This window comes from Mobula hypostoma, chromosome 4 (genome assembly GCF_963921235.1).
Source record: "Mobula hypostoma chromosome 4, sMobHyp1.1, whole genome shotgun sequence".
Classification (NCBI taxonomy): Eukaryota; Metazoa; Chordata; class Chondrichthyes; order Myliobatiformes; family Myliobatidae; genus Mobula; species Mobula hypostoma.
This window is the reverse complement of record NC_086100.1, coordinates 158141154-158161949: the sequence shown is the minus strand read 5'-3', so window position 1 is coordinate 158161949 and position 20796 is coordinate 158141154. Positions and strand designations below refer to the sequence as shown.

The following is a 20796-nucleotide window of genomic DNA, read 5'->3' as shown; positions in this document are numbered from 1 at the left end:
CACTCCTGTTTCTTATGTTCTTAAGTTCTTTGAATTCTTGATACAGAGGCAATGGATGGTGTAAGGTGGGATTGCAGGTAGTTTGCCAGAGAGATACTTCATGCTTTCGAATTATGCTTGAGTACACATCTCCAGTGTCACTTTCCTACACTAATCCAGATCTCTTGACTTATGTTTGTACTTTATATCCTAAATTCAAATTTTTGGATTACACTCAATGACTGAAGCTTTACAACCTCCCAAAGATTTTTCTCATTTCAGTCTGGACTGACAGGATCCTTATTTTGAGCCTCTGACCCTTGATTTTAATCATGCTGCTCAGGGGAAACATAATGTCTGCGTCTACTTTGGGTTTTGTCTGTTTTGATGTTATCAACTTCTATTCTTCTAAACAGGCCCAGTCCTTCAAATGCAATTTCTCCATTCCCATCCTTAAACATTCCACAGCCCATGAAAGACTTCTTTTTAATAGTGGAATAGGGATTCCTCAGCTTCATGAACTGGTGAGTACTATCACCAGGTATCCCAACGTTTTCTGAATCCATGAGAGAAACATTACTCCACATTGACTGTAGCTGATCAAGAAAGTACCCCCTCACTATTAATTTCTTGTGGGGCAATATGGGAATCTGACACTTTTGCATGACGAATAATTTTAAATGAGAGATCTTTTTGGCTGTTTGGCTCCATCCTCTCACCATGGGACCTAGAGGTTCAATGGCACAGTAGCTCTGACTTTTCAGGGTTGGATCAGCACTGAGGCAAGATCAGTCCATCACTGAAAAGGGTCATCCCATCCTGAATTTCTACTGTGGTACTCACCACAGAAACATACCATGTAACCTTCATCAGAAGACTAGATGGCTCCAAAATAAGGCTTTATGTTTGGAGGCAGAAGAGATGGCAGATGCTGGAATCTGGATTCCAGTCCAGATGAAAATACCAATTGTCCATCTCCTTCCATATATGCTGCCTGAGCTTCTGATATTATTCCAGCATCTTGCTTATTGCGAAGGCTTTATATTTCAGGGATAGTTATGCCCTCCTATTTTAAACTATACTGTCATAGAAACAAAAAGGTATTCATTCTAATGTTTGACCTAACACCAGGGATGAGTAATCCACTAGTTTAAAGTACAGTTAGTGAGGATAATCAGCTCCCTGTCAATATGGGAGATCCTGCAGCTAAATTCACACCTCTTGCACATAATTGAGTTGTGATTTGTTATGCTTGTGCCCAGGACTCTGACTCCAAAGGAACTTGCTGCTGACCATCTTTCGCGATGACGTTCAGAATGTGCTTCCAATTTCTACCGTATGAATTCAAGTCCAGCAGCTGAACAACATGGAAGTTAAAAAAGCACACAACACAAAAGTTACAATCAAACAGTGTAATTAATGAATAATTGCAATTTGCTTTATTTTAAAAAAATTATTGATAGTCATATGTAAAATAAATTCTTTTGAATACATGTAAAATACTATACAAAAGAAAACTTTATTTCCCCTTGCAACATGGGATTTAAACCTAAATATAATTGGTTCTAGTTGAATGATATTAACAGCTCTGAAAAGCAACACTGAAACACCTGTAAGAATTCCATAGCAAAATGGTAGATTCAATCTTAGATTAAATAATCTTGCTACTTTAATAACATTGATGTGAAAACAGAATATTGGTAGATGCAAAATTATTAGAATTTCTCCTATTATTCTGAAATCTGTGATACCTGCTTTAAAAATAAGTCTGAAATTCAATACATATATTCCTTTAATAATTACAACGGCGACTTTAATATTTATGGTGATGGTGGGTGGTAAGATGAGGGATGTAGAGACAATAGAGGGAATGGGAAAGCCAGGGGATGATAACTTCCATTTGACTTACTTAGCATACCAGCAGTAATTATATCCACAAAGCAAATGGAATAAAGTGTATAGTATATCGTGGTGTCTCATTCCCCAGATCCTGCTTTCTGAGAAAATCCACTGCAAACAATAAGTGTAATAACTTATTTAATACATGACTTTATATGATTGGCATTTGTGTCATCTGTGATCTCAAACAACTTTTCATCTGATCTGCATCTCTCTTCTTTTCCAGCATTAGCAGAAACTCTTGTGGTTGCGTTCATCTCTTCCAACTGTAATTTCTTTAAACTTGGATATGGCAAGCAGTCACTTAGTTATTCTGAATATTGAGTGGTAATGGATTGGTGTCCAGTTGATTCAAAGTTCCCTTATTTGCATGGATCTTGCTTGTGCCTCTTATAACCATAGATATTCCAAACCACTTTAGAACCATGCACAGACTCCGGCGCAACATAACACACACAGTATCCCTTATAATGCAACTATAATCTCCCAGTAACCTTTATATAGACTGACATTTCGCATCTTGCATCTTAACATTGCATCATCAACAGCACTATTACAGGAAATAACTAGCAGAATGACTGGGATAAAAATAATCCCATTCACTGGATACAGATCAAGATAAACTTCAACAGCAAATTTCAAGCAATTCGTCATCTGGACTCCTTTAAAAAGATAATTTTCTGGCAAACTCTCACTGCTATCCATAGTTCCCTGTATAATTCTCTCCAAAATTACCTCATCATTTTATTTTTCCACAGTCACTATAATGTGTGGTTTAAGAAGAGGAATTAACATAATTTATCTATGTTACATCTGCTGTTCTAAGCATTATTCACTAATAGTACATACTTCATTATGCTTCATGTGGGCTTTAAACCCTCGAGGTGTCGGAATATTTAAAATACATCTTGATAATTGTAGCAAACTCTTAAAAGAACAAAAAATTGCTACATGTGTTAGCACAACCAGAAAATTAGACTCAGCACCCAAAGTAGAGACAAGAACTAGCTTGAATTTTCTCTTCGAAAGAAATCTCAGGCTTTGGATTATAGAACTGTACATAAAATCCTGAACATGTTTACATTTAGCAATCACTAACATGTTTTGTGACATTATAAGACATTTTTCTCCTTTGGTACTGATACTGAGAAAATTTCTGTTAATATATGGCATGGTCTATGTCACAATTTCTCTTTTCTCAACCTGATTTCTGATCCTTTCATCCAATATATGTAAGTATTATGACAATTCGACTCTCTAATGTGTACAAGTGTTTCACCTAGTGCACTTTGATCAGCAGCAATGAAGCTCTGTTAAGTGTAAACATGTGCAAATATGTGCTGCCAATGAAATATTTGATCTCACCTTACTGCCATTTGGGTAAAAGTACAGTTCACAGCACATTTTGACAGTCTGTATTTTGGTTCCATGATTTTCTGTTCATTGGGCAAAAATCAAAAATCAAAATCCTGAAATGTACTTTCAAAGTCCAGGAAGTGCTTAACTGGAAAGTCTCACTGAAGTTAACGGGTGAAAACTTGGCCTTTGCCAGCATGAGCTTCAGCAAAATGGCAGTCTGTTTCCACTCTGCAACTCAATTATAGGGAAGAAAATTTGGAGTATGAAAATGTTACTGAATAAAAGGCTTATAATTCACAAGTTACTGCCTCATCCAATTGTTGTCACTTATGGTTTGCATTTTTTACTGACTGAATCAACTTGTGAGATTAAATATATTGGACTGTGCTGAGAACAGCATGATCTAATATTGTAACCACAGTTCAGTTTCACGGATTGATTAAGAGTTGATAGTGACAAAAACTATCAGCTTCATCTCCTCTTGATAGATCAACTTCATTTATTCCCCCGTCGCATCTCCCGCACCCTTTCTTTCGCCAACGTATGTTACAAGGGACTTCTGCTGAAATTTTGTTTGAAAGTCAGCAACAAATACATGATCAAAGGTGAACTGATATTATTTAACTACTAAATTTCCAGATGTTAAACTAGCCCTAGTGCTAGTTGGACGCATTGCAACAATGAATTGCCTGATTGACTGGTGCCGCCAATTATGATGTCTCCATAGAATCAAAAACATGATCAACAATTATGCCTTCAGCGCTGGTGTGATACAACCTTACATCTCCCTGTAGCTCTATCCCTACATGTGTATCTGATTCACTATTAAACTGAGCTTTAGTCTGCTTCACTGACCCATCAGTTAGTGCATTCCAGATCACAACCTGCTGTAAATCAATGTTTCCACATCAGTTTGGTTCTGTTACTAATAACCTTAAAGCTGTGGTCATAGACTTTCCTGTCAGTTTAAAGTATTTCCCCATTTCCACTATCAAAATCTTTTTATTAGCTTGAACACTTCTTTTAAATCTTGTCACTACTGTCTCTTCTCCAAATTCATTTTCTCTGATCTCTTTCAATAACCTTACTAAACTTTCATTAACTCGCTTCTGCACTCAAACTCAGGTTTTGGCATTTTGCTGGTGCTTAGATTGGATATGGTACCTCAGACCTAACCAGTAAAAATTTGACAAATGTTTCTTGCTTTAGTAAAATTAAGGGTCCTATATATTTTCTATCAGTCTAAATATGGCGCCAAAGAACACAGAATACTTTGTGTTTCTGCATTCCCTTCTGAACAGGACTACTTGTAAAATACTGCAGATTGTGGAAATCTGAAATAAAGTCTGAAAGTAAACAGAAAATCAGGTACTACATAGAAAGATAGAAACAGAATGAACATTTCACTTGATGGAATCTGAACAGAATTAGAAAAGCTTTGATGTGAACACAAGACAAGGTGGGGAAAAGAGTGGAAGATAAATGACAAATATGGTGAATGTAGAAGATGAAAGAGGGTGCTAAAGAGATTCATTATGATATAACTAAAAATGGTTTGGAGGACAATGAATAGGAGAAATTGAGAAAATAAAGATACATTTAACTTTGGAAATGAAAGTGCCAGAAGGTAATTATCTATTAATTATCTGAAATCACTGAATATTCAATGAGTCCTGAATATGAGACATTGCTCCTCAAGCTTACGTTTAGCTGCATTACAACAGTGTAAAAGATCAAGGACAAGAAGATCAGCATTTACTTTACTTATTTCCTGATTTTCTTTACCAAATTCATCACTTCATAGCTTCAGGCATTATGTAGAATTTCCCCTCCCGTCAAGCCATTTCTCCAGGTGCTCTGCCTTCTTCCAAAATCTACTGCAGAATATTCTTCTGTTGTTCATTTTTCATAAAAATACACAAATTAGCAACAAGTTGACTGGACCATTAGTGAGTAGCCCTCACTTTAACTTCACGCACTGCATCTTTCAACTTCTGTGTTTTGAAACAGATTTTTAAATATCATGAATCACATCACACTTTGAAGAAAGGAATCCGATACACAAGCTTAGATTGTTTTAGATAAACTATTCAACAAACTTCCTAAAACTTACTCGGTGATTAATTGAAAATGGCCTTTTGACTTTTCACCTTTCCTTGAGATATAAATGTTTAGTCTCAGTTTTCTCAATGATAGATGTGGTCTTATCTATTTGAATTGGATTAGTGGTTTTGTCTGTAATGTAATGAGAGATAAAAGGGACTTCGAGTCTGCATGAAAATGGTGGATAGATGAACTGGAGAGATATTCTTCATGGTGGATTTGAGTGGAGGAGCAGATTTGAGGGGCTGTGGGACTTGTCTGTATTATTAAGTTTATAGCTATTAGTGAAATGTTTGAAGTGTGTAACATTGTGTGACTTTGGCGAATGGCATCTCTGCAGATGAAACCAATAGGTTTAATGTGGGAAAAGACATGACTAATGACTGTTCTTTTGCAGCCCGCTGGAGAAATGATGAAAGATGGTGACTACTCCTGCTCTCCCAGAGGCAACACTGCAAGTCAATAAATGCAGGCTTGCATGCATCCCAAAATGTTTTAAAGTGCTGGGACAGGCCCTATGGACTAAATGGCTTCCACTTGTGCAGAAAGGTTATATGTATAGATTTATAGTTCACATAATCCAACCAATATCATTGTAGGTCATTTCCAACAGTGGGAGCTCAAGTGAAGACCTATCAACAACTTCGTGGAGGGGCACTGGGATGAGAAATAAATACCAGACCTGTTAGTGATACCCACACCCTGAGAATTACAAATTGTAATGGAAAATAAAGACTGCGGGCCAATGCTGCCTGCTGCAAGGTTTTTAATTTATTTGAAAATGGTAACCTGTCAAGGATTCGCTGAAGTGAAAATGCCGTGACTCTTGGACCTATCTTCTTTGCACTTTTGCATTAAGCGAGAAAGGATTCTTGTTAAAGAAAAGCTGCTTTAACAAATCCTGCATTATTTACATGATATGGTCCTATAAAGCACCTTGTTTCACACAGTCTCAGGGCTGTAGCACAATCCCAATGCATTCAGATTTTCTGGCAGATGTGGAGCCTCGATTTGGCTTCTTTCCAAATTTTGCAGGAAAGTCCTTTAGCACAGTCACAGCGCTGGAAAAGCTCTAAGCCATGTGAACCTTTCCTCTTCTGCTTTGTACATACTTCTCCTTGACGAAGAACAGGCTTGCAAATCTTGGTCCAAAAGTGGCGGGCGCAACAGAATCCTTCTGCACAATCAGAAGAACGTAAACAAGAGTCTCCTTCGTGACCTATGCAATGAAAAGGACTTGAAATTACATATTTCTCTCCGCATTGGAAAAAGTGTGCCACCAAGGTCCATGGTGGTAACATGTTCAGACAATAACATGTACTGAACTGATGAAGACGCTACAGGGAGGTGGAGTCTTACTGGAGCAGAGAGAGTTGAAGAGTTTTTTGGAGTGAATTCCAAAGTTTGGGGTCTCAGAAACTGAAGGATACCAATATTGAGATTTAGGAACTTTAGAGGGTAGAATTGAAGAATTGCTTGTAGGATGTGTACCTGACCAAAGGGAAGGTAGGGCAAACTAATTGTACTCTTTGTACAATGTTATAGAAAATGAAACAGCTCTTGACTGTAAAGAGTTGTAAGTCAATACCTTTTTGTTTAGAAGCCTAAATCTTTGCTAGCTATTGCCTTAAAGCATCGAGAAGCAACATCAGCAGAATGTCATTTTATGAACAGCCACATGAAAGAGCAGGCCTGCCCTCGATAATTTACACCAATTCATGATTTTTTTTTGTATGAGGTCTATTGAGTCCCATATTGAACACACTAGTCGACAAATTGTAGTTGGTGAAAACTTAATCCAATTTTAAAACACAAATCCTTCCACTGGCATTGAGAACTATCTGCTGATTGTTTTATGAAAAAAAAATACCGTAAAAGTGAACAGGTCCTTCAGAAACAATCCGAATTCATGATTATGGAAGTGATGTGAAGAATTTGAATTCATATTTCTAATTAACTGGGGCAAAGGGAGTGTTCTAACACATGCTGAAGTATGACAAAGCAACCTAGATTACCCTGATGTTCATCAAATTGAGCTTATCTTTCATGCCTATATCCTAAATGACTATAATTTATGTGTTTACTATGAAAAGCAAAGTTAGCAATTATGCTGCTAAGTATTCCTGGAAATGTCATTATATAACCTCCAGCGGTTGCCTTAGTCAGTCCAAGAGCTTATGTTCCATTCATTCCACTAATAACCAGTTGACTAAAATCATCAACAACAGTGAAGAATAGCAGTTTCCTTCCATGTCCCTGCGTGATTTCTTTCTGCTACTAAATTACTATGATCTAAAGATGCCAAAAATAATCTCAGAGGAGTAATGGATGTACAGAAATTAGGCCAAAGATGAAGTGAAAACTTTTGTCGAACTGGATATCCAGAAGATCTTGCAACTAAAGTGGGGGATGTAGCTGGAGAAAATGATCAGATCAAGGATAGATCCCTGAAGATTCTAGATGGGTGAGAACTCTTTTACTTCAATTGTTACTGGAGGACATGGGCTATTATCTATCAATGGCAAAAAGGTCTTGGATGAACCTTACTCCAGCTGACTGTGTCAAGGAATAGAGAGAAGACGAAAAGGAGTAATGGAGCATGGTCACGTTCACTGGATGTGTGGTGTATTTGCATATATTTATGTAAGCATGGTTAGATAATGTAAGTACAACACGTGAAGATTTCCTCACTGTTAGAAAAAGAACCACTATTCAAAGACTTCATATCCTTTAAAAGTTATTATGAGTAGAATTTATCCACATTTTAATGGAAACCAAGATCCAGTTTAGGATATATGACAACAGGACAGGAAAACAGGAAAATAGGAATGTACAGGTCCACTTCACCATTTAACACAATTATGGCCGATCATTCATTTCAGTGCCATGCTCCCGCTTTCTCCCACATCCCCTGATCCCTTTAGCATTAAGAAATACATCCATCTCCTTCTTGAATATATTTAATGAAGTGAATAAATTTTAAAAAGGGCAAGAGATAAAGGCTGTGGTGAAGACAACCCGAGGCCTCTCTTCCCTGTTGGGAAGCTATAAGTATTTTGTGTGCGAATTAGTATTTGCCTGAAAGCACAGTGCAATGGACAGGAAATTTGTCCCAGAGACAACTTCATGTGAAGCATGTAAAAACCCACCAGGTGAAACAAAGAACTCAGAAATATGTATTATCTTATTTAGAGGGGTAACATCAGTTTGGGATATTTACTGGAGTAGCCTTGTTAAACTCCCCCTAGTGAACTTTTGCAAAATCACCCTCTGAAATATGGTAAAAATTATCTGCCATCGCTCCACAATTTTGCTAGTCTGCTCTTCTGTCAGCATGTCGAATGATAAAACATCATTCATAGGCTGAAAAACTTTATTTGCTGGATTTTATTGGTAGTGAATGTGATAAGCCTTGTGACCAGAAATCAAAGTATATTTCTAATTTGCACCCTTTTCGTTGTAGAAGAGGAATTCCCCATCTGAGTTCTAATTATAACTAGACTGGTCTGGAATGGAAATAACTAATGCATTATTTTACAGTTCCACTAGAACTTTAGCCAACACATTAAAATTTTTGACTCATTTTCTTCAAGTATACAAGTTATTCCCAACAGTCTGGTATGGCCCTATATGTGACTGCTAAAGTTTATAAAATAATGGTGAGTAAGCACTTATTCTGGTGTTATATGGAGCAGCCACCCAAATATAAGTTGTGGGGTTGATTATTAAGTGATCTAATTCACTGCAAAATATTATAAAAATCCACAAGTAGCCGTTGTTTTAAATCAACTTTAAGCATCGTTTCAGTCTCTCACCAGTTGTGGTGGTAAACTACAAAGACTTCGTGGGCAGCATATTCCTGGGATGGAACTTGCTGCTAACTTCATGGTGCATTCACAATACATACACTGCCTATACAGGTACTGTAACTCTCAAAATGAAGTAGTAGAGGATTTGATTCCCCATAAACAAAATACTAAAATTTCCCTTGGTATCCAGATCTTGATAGCATGGTTAACACTCCTCGGTAAGGTCAGATGTGACACTTGGCCACATGTTCCTGATAAAATTTGAGGCTGATAAAGAATTTAGTAATCATAATGATGTCACTTACCTTTCTCACGTGATGGTTTAGCCTGGGTGTTGCCCACAATCTGCCAGTATGTGCCCTTGGATCCACGGTGAGTGACCTTTTTCGAATGCTCTTGTATATCCCCAGTGGAGGTTCTGTGTTGAGTGCCATCAAGAAGAGCAACACAGATCCCTGAGAGAAAGGGTGACAATGGCAAAAAGATTACCACACAGCCAGAAGCTAGTCACCGTTAACCCCGTGGCAAAATCTCAAGGCATGGGAGCACATAGGAGCTCTGTGTGAGTGGCGCAGTGAAACGTTGAGTGAGTTCACCATTTCAGAAAGTACCCAACAGCTTGCACCACTGAACTCCTCCTGCAGCATGTGCTGTCTATGTATAGCCCTCATTACGAGCTTGGAACCACCAGAATGGAAGAACTTTACCTCATCCTAAGATACGTCATGTAGAGAAACACACTTGTGCATGCATAGAAACAGGTAGAAATGTTTGTGTGTGTGTGTGTGTATACATACATGTATGTTTGTGCTTATAAATGCACAAATAATTCCAGAGATGAATACTTGTGTCTGATCTGTTATCCATTAACATTTCAAGATCAGTCCATTGCTGGGCAACTTCCCGGTACCTGGAATCCTACTTCTCAACATTCATTTACTATTTCTTTGGGCAGCATAAAATTCTCTTATATTCATTCATGTCTCCTTTCATTACTATTATACTAATGGCTATTATTTTCTGCTCAAGTGAATGCATTTACTTAGCAACTCAGTGCCTAATTTAGTTTTTTAATGAGCCTAGTAATTTCCCTGCTTCTTTTCTGGCCCACAAAGTATTCTTGTGCCAAATGAATCACTCCATCCATTTGTAATTCAGTTATCCTTTCAGCCACCTTGGTATCTTTATAGTGATTTAAGTTGCTTGCTATGATAGTCTAGGTATCAGAAGAATACAGGAGTGCAGTGCAGAGATCCTTGCTGCTTGTAGACCATGTTCAAGGTTCAAGATCTTAGTCTTCAAGCACACTTTTCCTCAATCAACAAAGGCTGCAAGAAAGATATCACAAACATAAAAAATCCTCTTAATGCACTGAAAGGATAACCAAAAAATGTCAACACCCTGATCCTGGGTCCCAGAACCCTGTCTGGGTTCAAAAGAGTAGAGATCTGAAATAGAAAATGCCACTGTTTTAAAGGGTTAAATTATGAAGAAATGTCTCTTGGAATGGCATATATATGTTTAACAGGTGTGTTGGGTAGGAGATGGTTTTCTTGTTAGTAGTTTCAAAGTGACTGGAGGATTTAATTAGACCATCACAAAAAAAATCCATTCCTTTGTTGAGGTAATTAAGAACAGGGATAATATTAGAATTAGAATCAGGCCTTCCAGGAATGAAATTTAAAGACAATTGGAAAATTGTGATTAAAATCTGGAATTCTCTCCATAACTTGTGGATTCTGCGCAAAGTAAATTGTTGGAACTGAAGGTGACCTGTTCTGTTATTAGTTTCATATTATTCTCAGATGTCTTCAGTTGTCACAGTCCAGCCCTCTTCCCTGCTAAATAATGGCTCAGATCTCCCTACGCTCTTGAAGGAGATACCTGTACCAGTTATTAGTCTTAGTGGATTGTCCAGCCATGCTAGCCTTTATAGATCATATTACTATAGGACAGAGAAGACCATTTACTATGCACTATGTTGAGAGTCCTTTATACTGGAGCCAAAGTCCATTCCTAACTTTAAATTTCAGATACCAGTTTTCTTTTCTCTGTGTGTTCATCGTATACCATTATACCACACCATTCCACCAAAAACTGAGGTGCGGAGACTGAAGTCAAAGATGATGACAAAAAACTGTTCAGTCTTCATCAGGATCAGCTCTTTTCTGACTGGTTGCTTTCAAGGATTGGTTTATTACTCAGGGGCTAATATGATGAATAGTTGTATTGATAAGTCTGCTACTGTAGAATGGATATGTCCATGCAGCACCATGGTCCATCTGTCTTGATAGAGATATTACCTGGCTCATGGGGTGAATATCATATTGGAGTTTGCATAAGTGATTCTTGATGAGATCACCTTCTTCTGAAGGATAAGGGATGAAGGCAGGAGTCAGACAACACAGTGGGGGTTCCCTTACAAACACCTTGAGCAGGGTTGTCTGCTGGACCTAAAGAACCACTTCTTTCATCCTTCTACATCCATCTCTGGTGCTGTGGTCACTGTGAGTCTTGCAGCTGGAGCAGTAACCACTTGCGGAAGGGTATTGGCTTCAACTGCAACAAATCATCAATCTGGATAAAATCCAACAAACTTTTAAGCAAGGAAATTGGTTCAACCAACATTCCCCAAGTGATCTCCAGCTTAAACATGCTGTGCAAGTTAAATATCCATTTATTATAAACTGATGCTTATGGTAACTGAAGGAAGTCAGGAAGTGCAAGAGTGTGAGATTTCTTCAAGCTCAACACTTTAACACGACTTCATTGCTTTTTTTTGGGATGTAGTTTCCAATGGGACTATAATAGAGCACCATGAGGCACAGGTGTGAAAAGATCATTCTTGTAATTTCCTTCTGAGAACTATAATGTGGTCAGTTGCTGATATTGCTATAGTATGTCTATAGTAAACCCAGTTTTTACTCATTTTATGTAGGGTAACTGTTTTGCCCTCCTCCAGTGGACTGTGTAATTGCTAGAGACAGAGCATCTTGGAATTTGTAGCAGAGAAATGGAACAAAGTGATACGTCTGTTCATTGGAAAGCTGCATGCACCATTCATCATGTGCACAATCTCTGAGCCAAACCATCCTTGGTGATCATTTGCAGTCCTTATGATTCAGCACAGAGCTTAGCAAGCATTCAATAATTTTAATTTTTGTTTAAGGATTTATATTTTTACTAACAACTTAATGATTTAATTTTTATTTTTGGTTAATTGCTTTTGAATTGTTTGACAATGTATATAGACCTTGGTTCATCTCGCCCACCTGGCATCATGGATCCAGTTTGTGTTTTGCCGTAGTTACAGTCTGCAGTGCAATGTAAACCCTAGCACCGGAGGACAGCCACAGACAGGGCAAGCCCAGTCCAGCAAGGCACTCTGATGGTGTGCCGGATGGAAACACTGCAGAAATGGGATAAGGAACCTGCTTGGTGATGTCAATTGCCGCTTCTCAAGCCAGGGAGTTTCTTCCGCACAGTCCTGCTGTGGACGTTTGCACAGCTGGATTCAGAACTTTGGGCTCACATTGACTTAAATATTCGTGCTTGTCTGTAGCAATTCTCTCTGATTGTTTCAGGAAGCGAACAATGCAGGTTACCATGTCTGAAGGGCTGGTGGAAAAGGACACACATCACTGAATGTAATTTACTCTGAGCTTGATGCAACTGGTGTATGGCAGCACTGTTGTCAATGTATCCCAGCTGAGAATAACCCAGCAAAGGAAACTTTGGTAAATACACCGTTTGGTTTTTGGAAATGAAAATGGGTGGAAATTACTTAAACTGCCTGATTTTCTGTTTCTCTTCCTCATGACCAATTCTTTTCAGAACAAATCCTGAAACATTGGGTTCTTATATCAAACATCCAGTAGAATGGCAGCTGTTCATCACGTTCTGCTTCTAGCATCAGCGGGCTCGCCACAGATCTGATTTATTGGCATGCAGTGTAACAGTGAATTCCCACACCATAGCCACAGAATGTTTTAAAGTTACACCACATTCTTTGTATGTTTCACATCCAGTGCTACAGAACGGACAGGCTGGAACGTGTTGCAAGATGCCAGTACATCTACATTGACACTTATTTCCCTAACTTCACAGTTATGTGCCTGAAATTCTGGGACATTATCTCAAGGATGGAGTTCCCAAACTCACTGGGCAAGCTCTGTGAGCAATTTCACAGCAGTGTCTGCCTTTGGCCTCTTTAATGGGGTCTAAAGCTGTGCCCTAACCCTCTGCAGTTCTCCAGCAGATAGGTGTTGTTCTTTTTAACCTACCTGCAGTCTGAATGGAGTGGATCTGTCATGGGGAAACAATAACTCCCAAGTAATTCACATTTATTGCTTTGCTTTTATGGGCTAACTCATTACAAGTATATCTTAAATGATAAAAATTCTAAATGTTTTGTGTTTTTTTTCAGTAATTTTAATTTTTGTTGAGGAATTTATATTTCTACTAATAATTTAATGATTTTTTAAATTTTTTTGTTTAGTTGCTTTTGAATTGTTTGAAAATGTTTCTGAATGTTTTGTATATAAACCTTGTTTCATCTCACCCACCTAAAAGCATGGCATCACCCAAACCCATTGATTTTGGATCCGGATTTTAATTATTGACAGGTTAATATCTCTGGACAACAAAATGTAATCAGGTCGTATGTTGGTGGCTGTCAGCAGGTTCTAGCCTAATCTGTTCGAGCTGGCAAATCACATGATAAGGCCCGAACCAAAGGGTTAACCTCCTATGTATGGACAGCACAGGGAAAAGTTCTGATACCAGATTCATTCAAATTCTGTGAAGACATCTCTGTGACTACATAAAACAACTAAGTGAGTGGGGCCTGAGGGTGATTCAGGTCCCAAGCCTGAAATTGTGTTGCCCCAAATGCAGCAAGGCGATCAGGTTACTAGGTGTAAACAGAGTTTAAACAAAGGATTTTACAGATCCTTAGGACTGTCTCATTAACAGACATCCCAGATTTCTATACTTCATCCAGGCCAGCCTTAAAAACTTCAGCAAGATCTCAAAGGGGTTCTGCCCACACATCAGTATCTCCCATCTATTCAGACAACAAGGTAATAAAGAGGAATTCTGCTTCAGTGATATTGGTTTAGAGACAATTGTTAGCCAGACAAATTGTTCTATGCAAACTTTCAAGTTCAATTGGTTGGAACTACAGCAGCTCCAATAATCCATCCCCTCAAACTACAGTGCTGCTTCTGTTCAGAACCTGCACCAATGCAGTACACTCTCAGTACAGCACCTCCATTAGTGCAGTGTTTGCCTTAGTACAGCAGCTATAACAGTGCTGCATCTGCAACAATGCAGCACTCCTTCAGTGCAGGACATCCAGCAATGTAGCACTGAAAGGTCAGACCACCTGTTTTACACTTCTGCGTCCCCACTCCATGCCTTTGAGCAGTTAATGGCTCTGTGTCATTATTTATCTAATACAGGTGCTCCTGAAATTATAAATGCTTGACTTGTGGGCACCCCATACATGCGAACAAGTATCCGGGAAACCAGTGCCAGCTGCACTGGAGCTGCGTGCATCTTCTGCCAGGGCGGAGCACCTTCTCTCCCCACCCATCACAGAGCTGCAACAATCAGGTTGCCCCAAGCAGAGTTTGGAGAGCCAAGCAGCCACCGAGCCATAGGAACCGGCTGGCGGCCACGCTTCTGACACCTGCTGACTCTCCTGTCGCAGTCATTCTATTTGTTTCCAACATACAAATGGCTCAGTTTGGGAGCAGTTCTCAGTAGAGGAGCCCTGTTGTAACCTGGGGGCTTCCTGTAGCATGACTGATAAAGCAGTGATATCAAAGTGCACACACCATTACTGCAGTAATTCCCAGGGCAACACATGGAGTCTCTGTGGCATCGTTTCTTCCTTCGTCTGCAGGAGAGGCAAGTTGGGTAGCCTTGGTGGTGAGAGTGGTGACAGTAACCACTTGGTACACATTCCTTATCGCTACTGCATGCTTGTTTCTGAAGGACAGAAAATAAAATCACAGTGTATACAATTAAGATTTGATTAACAATAGTAACAATAAGTGAAACAAATGCTGTAGATGGTTCTGTGGAGGGGGTGGGGAATATGAGAGCATGGTGATAGTGGGTGGGACCAAAGATTGTTCAAAATCCACTCAGCACCTTGCCCTGAAGGGGAGAGTATCAGGTTTTGATGCACTGTTGGTTGTAAAGAGTGGCTGCACTCAGTAAAATCCCTCGCGTTATTGAACGCTTGTGAAAGATAGCTTTGTCTGAAATCATTTTCACACAGATATCCTCTTCTTATCTCATTCACAATGTCATGTCCCCTTGTACAATGTCCCCTTGCTCCACAGTAACCATCACAGATTTTGCTTCACTATTTGCTGTTGGGTATGAGACGGTGGAGAGAACAGGAGGATAATTAACACAATAGCACACTAATTGGAAGGGTCATAGCAGACCAGTGTAAAACTCCCAAGGTAACATTGTAACTATGTAAACTACAGTGACATTTCTGCATGCTGAGTTGGAAAAGCTTAAATGTCTTTTTGCAATGAGTATATATTACATTCATAAATCTAGCTATTACAATATATAAAAATGTTAGTAACTCAATGTTTTCCCAGTCAACTTTAATACGATAATTTCTTATGTCGGCATGCTGCAATCTTACCTATCAATGACTGCTCTGCAGTGCCATTACTGCTGGGAGGGTGTAATTACAATTTATAAGTTTAAAAAGGAAGGATTTCAAGATTGAAATATATTTATCACATGCATATTGAAACATACAGTGAAATGCATCATTTGTGCATTTTGTATTGTATTATATTGACTTTTTTATTGTTTGCATTGAGATAAGTCCTTCCATGGCCTCAGGATCACATTCCAGAGCAGTTTGTAACCAATGAAGTAAAGAAATATTTTGGAATTGTTATCTCTGTCAGAATGTAGCCGTTTAGTGACCAGTTAGGTCCCTCAGACCAAACTAATACCAGAGCATCTGTCAGTGTGCATTTTGACATGGAGAAGTACAGGTAAATTTCATAATAAATACAAGAAAACATATTTATAAAATGTATAAATTAAAGACATAGGTATAATTTCAAAACAGATCAATAATCACACCAGTTCTGGTCCAATTACCCCCTGTATTTAATTCAATATCTAAATAGCACACAATAATTTGCATACATCATTAAGCTAGACATTATATAATAAATTCATTTTTCATACTGCATTTTTAAAATAGTGTATATATTTATTTTTTGAAGAAATCTGGAAAAATATTTTTAATTTTAGCTGTAATACTGCAAAAGGTCAAGCAGCATCTGTAGAGGCAAGGAGCTGTCTGACATTTCATGTTGACACCTTGTGTCAGAATGCATCCATTGCCTCCACAAATGCTGACTGACTCACCAAGTTCCTCTGGCAGTTTGCTTTTTGCTCCTGATTCCAACATCTGCAGTCTCTTTTAAAAGGACGATTTTAAAGGGAAGCCAGATAAAATGTTTTTCTGTTTTAGTTACCATGTTCCAAATCCCAGGCTGCCCCAAAGCAATGACATCAGAGATCAGCTAGCATACAGTATAAAACATGAGTAATGACTATAATATTACAATCTGATTGAAGGATTAAAAGAGAAATCATAAATGAATTTATTACTCACTTCTCATAGCACAATGATTAGATTATCATTTTATAATCACTGTCATGTATCTGTGATTCTTTATTAAGAGGCTACACAGAGAATCCCCTGGAGATCCACAGCAAAATCCATGCTATCTTTTAATTAAGTTTGGGTCTGTATAGTTACAATGCTGTCGGGAGTAATGTTATCTATTTATAGTCAGCAGTGTGGATCTTGGGTCTACTGTACTACTTCTGCCCCTGAGTTAAAAGGCTATGACTTCGTGCTTTATGTACAAGACTTGAGCGTGTATTCCAGACTAACATCACAGTGCAGGAGGTGCTATTATACTCAGATGGCTATTATATAAAGTTGCTGAAAATGAAAAGAAAATTGAAAAAGTAAGTTGTGATTAGGACACAAGTAAGTAGAAATTAGATTTGGTACATCATAACAGCACTGCATACAACACAAGTTCTACAAAATAAATGCAAAATATCCTGAAAGCAAGTGTGCAATGATGTTAACGTAGCTTCCATCTCAAACAGCTGCGTTCAACAGCCTCACTCCACTTAAATAATACATTGCTTTCCCACTCTCCTTACATAAGAATTTGCTACTTTATAATCCATATGACTCTGTTTGTCCATTCACTTAATTGGTTTACACTCCTAGCAAATCTTTTACTCAGAATTTAGAAAGAGTATTACTTGATCTAAAATTGGCATTACATGAAATTGAATTCAAGCTATGATCCATGTTGTTATAGAACACAGAAGAGTACAACACAAAATCAGCCCCTTGGGCCCATGATGTCTGTGCCAAGCATGGTACCAATTTCAACTAATCCCTTTTGCTGCACATATATCTCCATTGTTTGCTTATCTGTGTGCCTATCTAAAAGCACCTTAAATGCCACTATCATATCTGCTTCCACTAACAACCCTGTCAGCACATTCTAGGTACCACCACTCTCTGGGTGAGAAAATCTTGCCAGGTACAACCCCTTTAAACTTTCCACCTCTCTATTTAAAGCCTTCTAGTATTCAATACTTCTACTCTAGGATAAAAAGATTCTGGCCATCTATCCTATCTATGCTTCTCATAATTTTATAAGCTTCAATATTGCATTCAATATTTACCCAGTCAATTCGTATTTCAACCCCTAGCTCTCAGGACCTCTGCACTTCTGTTGACTGAGCAATCACAATCAGTAGGTGCAGTGATACTGTAACTGAGCTTTTGCCGTGTACTTGGAAAAGATCATCAGTTCTTAAAGGTACAATCACAATAGCAGACAGACACTAGGGGAGGAGAAGGTCTTTGCAATGGTGCACTTCTGCACCTTCAACCCCCAGAACCGATCATGGTGCCAAAAAATACTTCTTGTTTTAATTAATCACATCCTTCTAAAGGCATTTGTTAGTTTGAATTCAGACTGAGCACTTGAGAATGTGAATGACTTGTCTCCAGTGAGTTTGGGATCTACTTTATAAGGTGTTTCAGCGTCCACAGAGTAATCCCAGAAAGGATTCTTGACTAAATACAACAGAAGGTCATGCATTTGTTTGCTTTTGACTGTTCAATGAACAGGCATTTTCATGTTCTTGGGAGCAAGGGATGAAATAGGAACAGCATAATGCCTGACGTCACTGCATGATCTTCAGCTGGATGTAATCATTTGGAACCTAGCCTGACATGTTTATTTCATTTGGAATTGCTGCAATTTTATTCAGAAATGATTGCAAATATAATCTACTTGATGTAATCCTGATTTGGAACACATAACACTCTTTCTAAATTCTTAGTAAAAGGGTTGCTAAGGGATATAAACAGGTTAGCCTCTCAACGTTCAACCCTACGTCCTGTTGTGAGAGATGGAACTGGGTAAGGCTGGCCAACAGGGCTCTGGTGAGGCTGTATAGGCTAATCCCCTGTACAGTGAATGCAATGGATTGCAGAAGCTTTGCTGAACTCCAACCATACCATTGACTTCAGAGGATGATGGAGATGGGAGGTCATCGATGGCGTCTGCTTCAGTGGAAGCTAAGGGTCCAAGTAAGTAAATATAAACAGGTTAAGTGAGTGAAGAAAACCAAGTTATCTGGATTAAAGTGTGGAGAAATTTTGATGCAGGAAGAGAGGGAAATAAATGTAATATTGAAGTGATGTGAGACTGTTGTGAATGCTGCTGTTCTGAGAGAAGTTTGCATCACACAGAAGGTTGGCAGGCACGACAAGTAATGGAGAAGGTAAACGGGATGATAGCAAATGGACTACAAAAGTGAATCAGTTTTGTTATAAATGTACAGGAATTAGCTGAGATCATGCCTGATATATTGTGCATAGTTTTAGTCTCCTTAGTTAAGGAAGGATATACTTGCCTTGGAGGCAATACAAAGAAATCCACTTAATTGATGCCAGGTATGAAGGAGTTATTATATAAGGGATGAACAAGCAGATGGCCATACTACATGAGTTTAGAAGAATGGACAGTAATATTATTGAAAATAAGATCCCCAGCAGCTTGATAGGATATATTCTGAGAAATATTTCCTATGGTGATTAACCTAGTACTGGGAAGTACGGCCTCAGGACAAGAAATTGGTCTTTCAAGATTAAAGAGAAGGAGTTTCTTCTGTCAGAGATATGTGACTCTTTGGACTTCTCTACTTCATGAGGTAGGATGGGCTGAGTCGTTAAGTATTTTCTGGATTACGGGGAAAGCCAGGGCATTGAGGATCGAACATGAAAATGAGTTGAGTCTTTGATCTTACTGAAGGCATGTAGGGATGTTTATTCTGCTTCTAGTTCTCATGCTCTGAGTAGACTGTTAAACTGAGATCCCTGTCTATCTCTTAAATAAAGGCAAGTTTTCCTGGCACATAAAAAAGATGTATACTTATTCATGTATGGGAAGTGGACATCACTGGGATATATTGTCTAACCCTAATTGTTCCTGAAATGAAGAGGTTCTGAGTCAACCACATTCTTAGTTCCGAGATCATATGTAGATCAGATCAAATAAGAATAGCAGATTTCTTTCTCTTAAGAGTATTAGTGAACTAATTATATGCTTGCAATAATTTAGCACTTTCAAGACAATTGAAACTGAGACTAATTGAATTTTAATTCCAAGTTCAGTTAATTATAATTTTAGTGGAACTGAAATTTGGGAAAAGAGTTCACAGCTCCTAGAGACAAGCATAATAATGAACAACATGATTTACAAATAAAAAGTATAAAATATGCACATATTAAATTTGTAAAAAACTCAAATTCTGGAAGTTTGCAATATTGGGAATATTGTTCTGCCCACATCGCCAGTATTATTCAATAATATTCCCTTGACAATATAAGAGTTCCCTTGGACAATTTTTACATATGTATCATTGTACTCAGCATTGAAAGAGGTTTGCAGCAAAAATATCAGATTCTGAACTGAGGCTTTGGCAAAAAGGTGACTGATGATTCAAGGGTTTTTCTGTTTGTGTTCTCTTACTGATTAATTGGCTGAGACACAACATGATCCACACAAGAGCAAGTCTCCTATTCACAACCCCCTTACTAGTTTCAATGGGATAATGTTCCCATTGTGAGCAAACTGTTCCTCTTGTAAATAACACTCTTCTTTGGATTAGTTTATTCTCAATAATCTAAAGTGCTATCATACTCAAGAATATTGCACAACATCCTAAAGACTCGCTTCTTTTTACATTATTTTATGTTCAACAAGTAAGTCTTTCTTTCCTGAGGTTATGAAATTTAACATGCTAGCTCGTTAATCCTACTGGCAACATACTGAGCATGCTTTGAGACTGGTCAGCTGGCTGACCTATTTCCACATCACTGCCAAAGCTGCTCCTTGCCAACGTCAGGGAGGTAGACAAATACACTTGAGGAATGGCTTTCCATCTTCATTTTGCCAAGATGGCCAGTCTCCTCTCCTTGTCTTCTGACATCCAGAACTCATTGTGGAAGAGAAACAGATCGTACGAAGAATCACAAAGTTATAGT

The 20796-nt window shown here is 38.3% G+C and overlaps 1 protein-coding gene across 1 annotated transcript in view; it reads right to left on the bottom strand.

Moving 5' to 3' along the window:
• Positions 1 to 1449: 1449 nt before the first annotated feature.
• Positions 1450 to 20796, bottom strand: part of dkk2 (dickkopf WNT signaling pathway inhibitor 2) — a 37073-nt gene continuing 17726 nt past the window's right edge. Inside the window, exons 2-4 of the mRNA XM_063045093.1 lie at positions 14990 to 15143; positions 9455 to 9604; positions 1450 to 6559 (exon numbers count right to left, since the gene is read on the bottom strand). Coding sequence (XP_062901163.1) covers positions 6321 to 6559; positions 9455 to 9604; positions 14990 to 15143 — 543 coding nt within the window. The 3' untranslated portion in view covers positions 1450 to 6320. The remainder of the gene's footprint in view (positions 6560 to 9454; positions 9605 to 14989; positions 15144 to 20796) is intronic.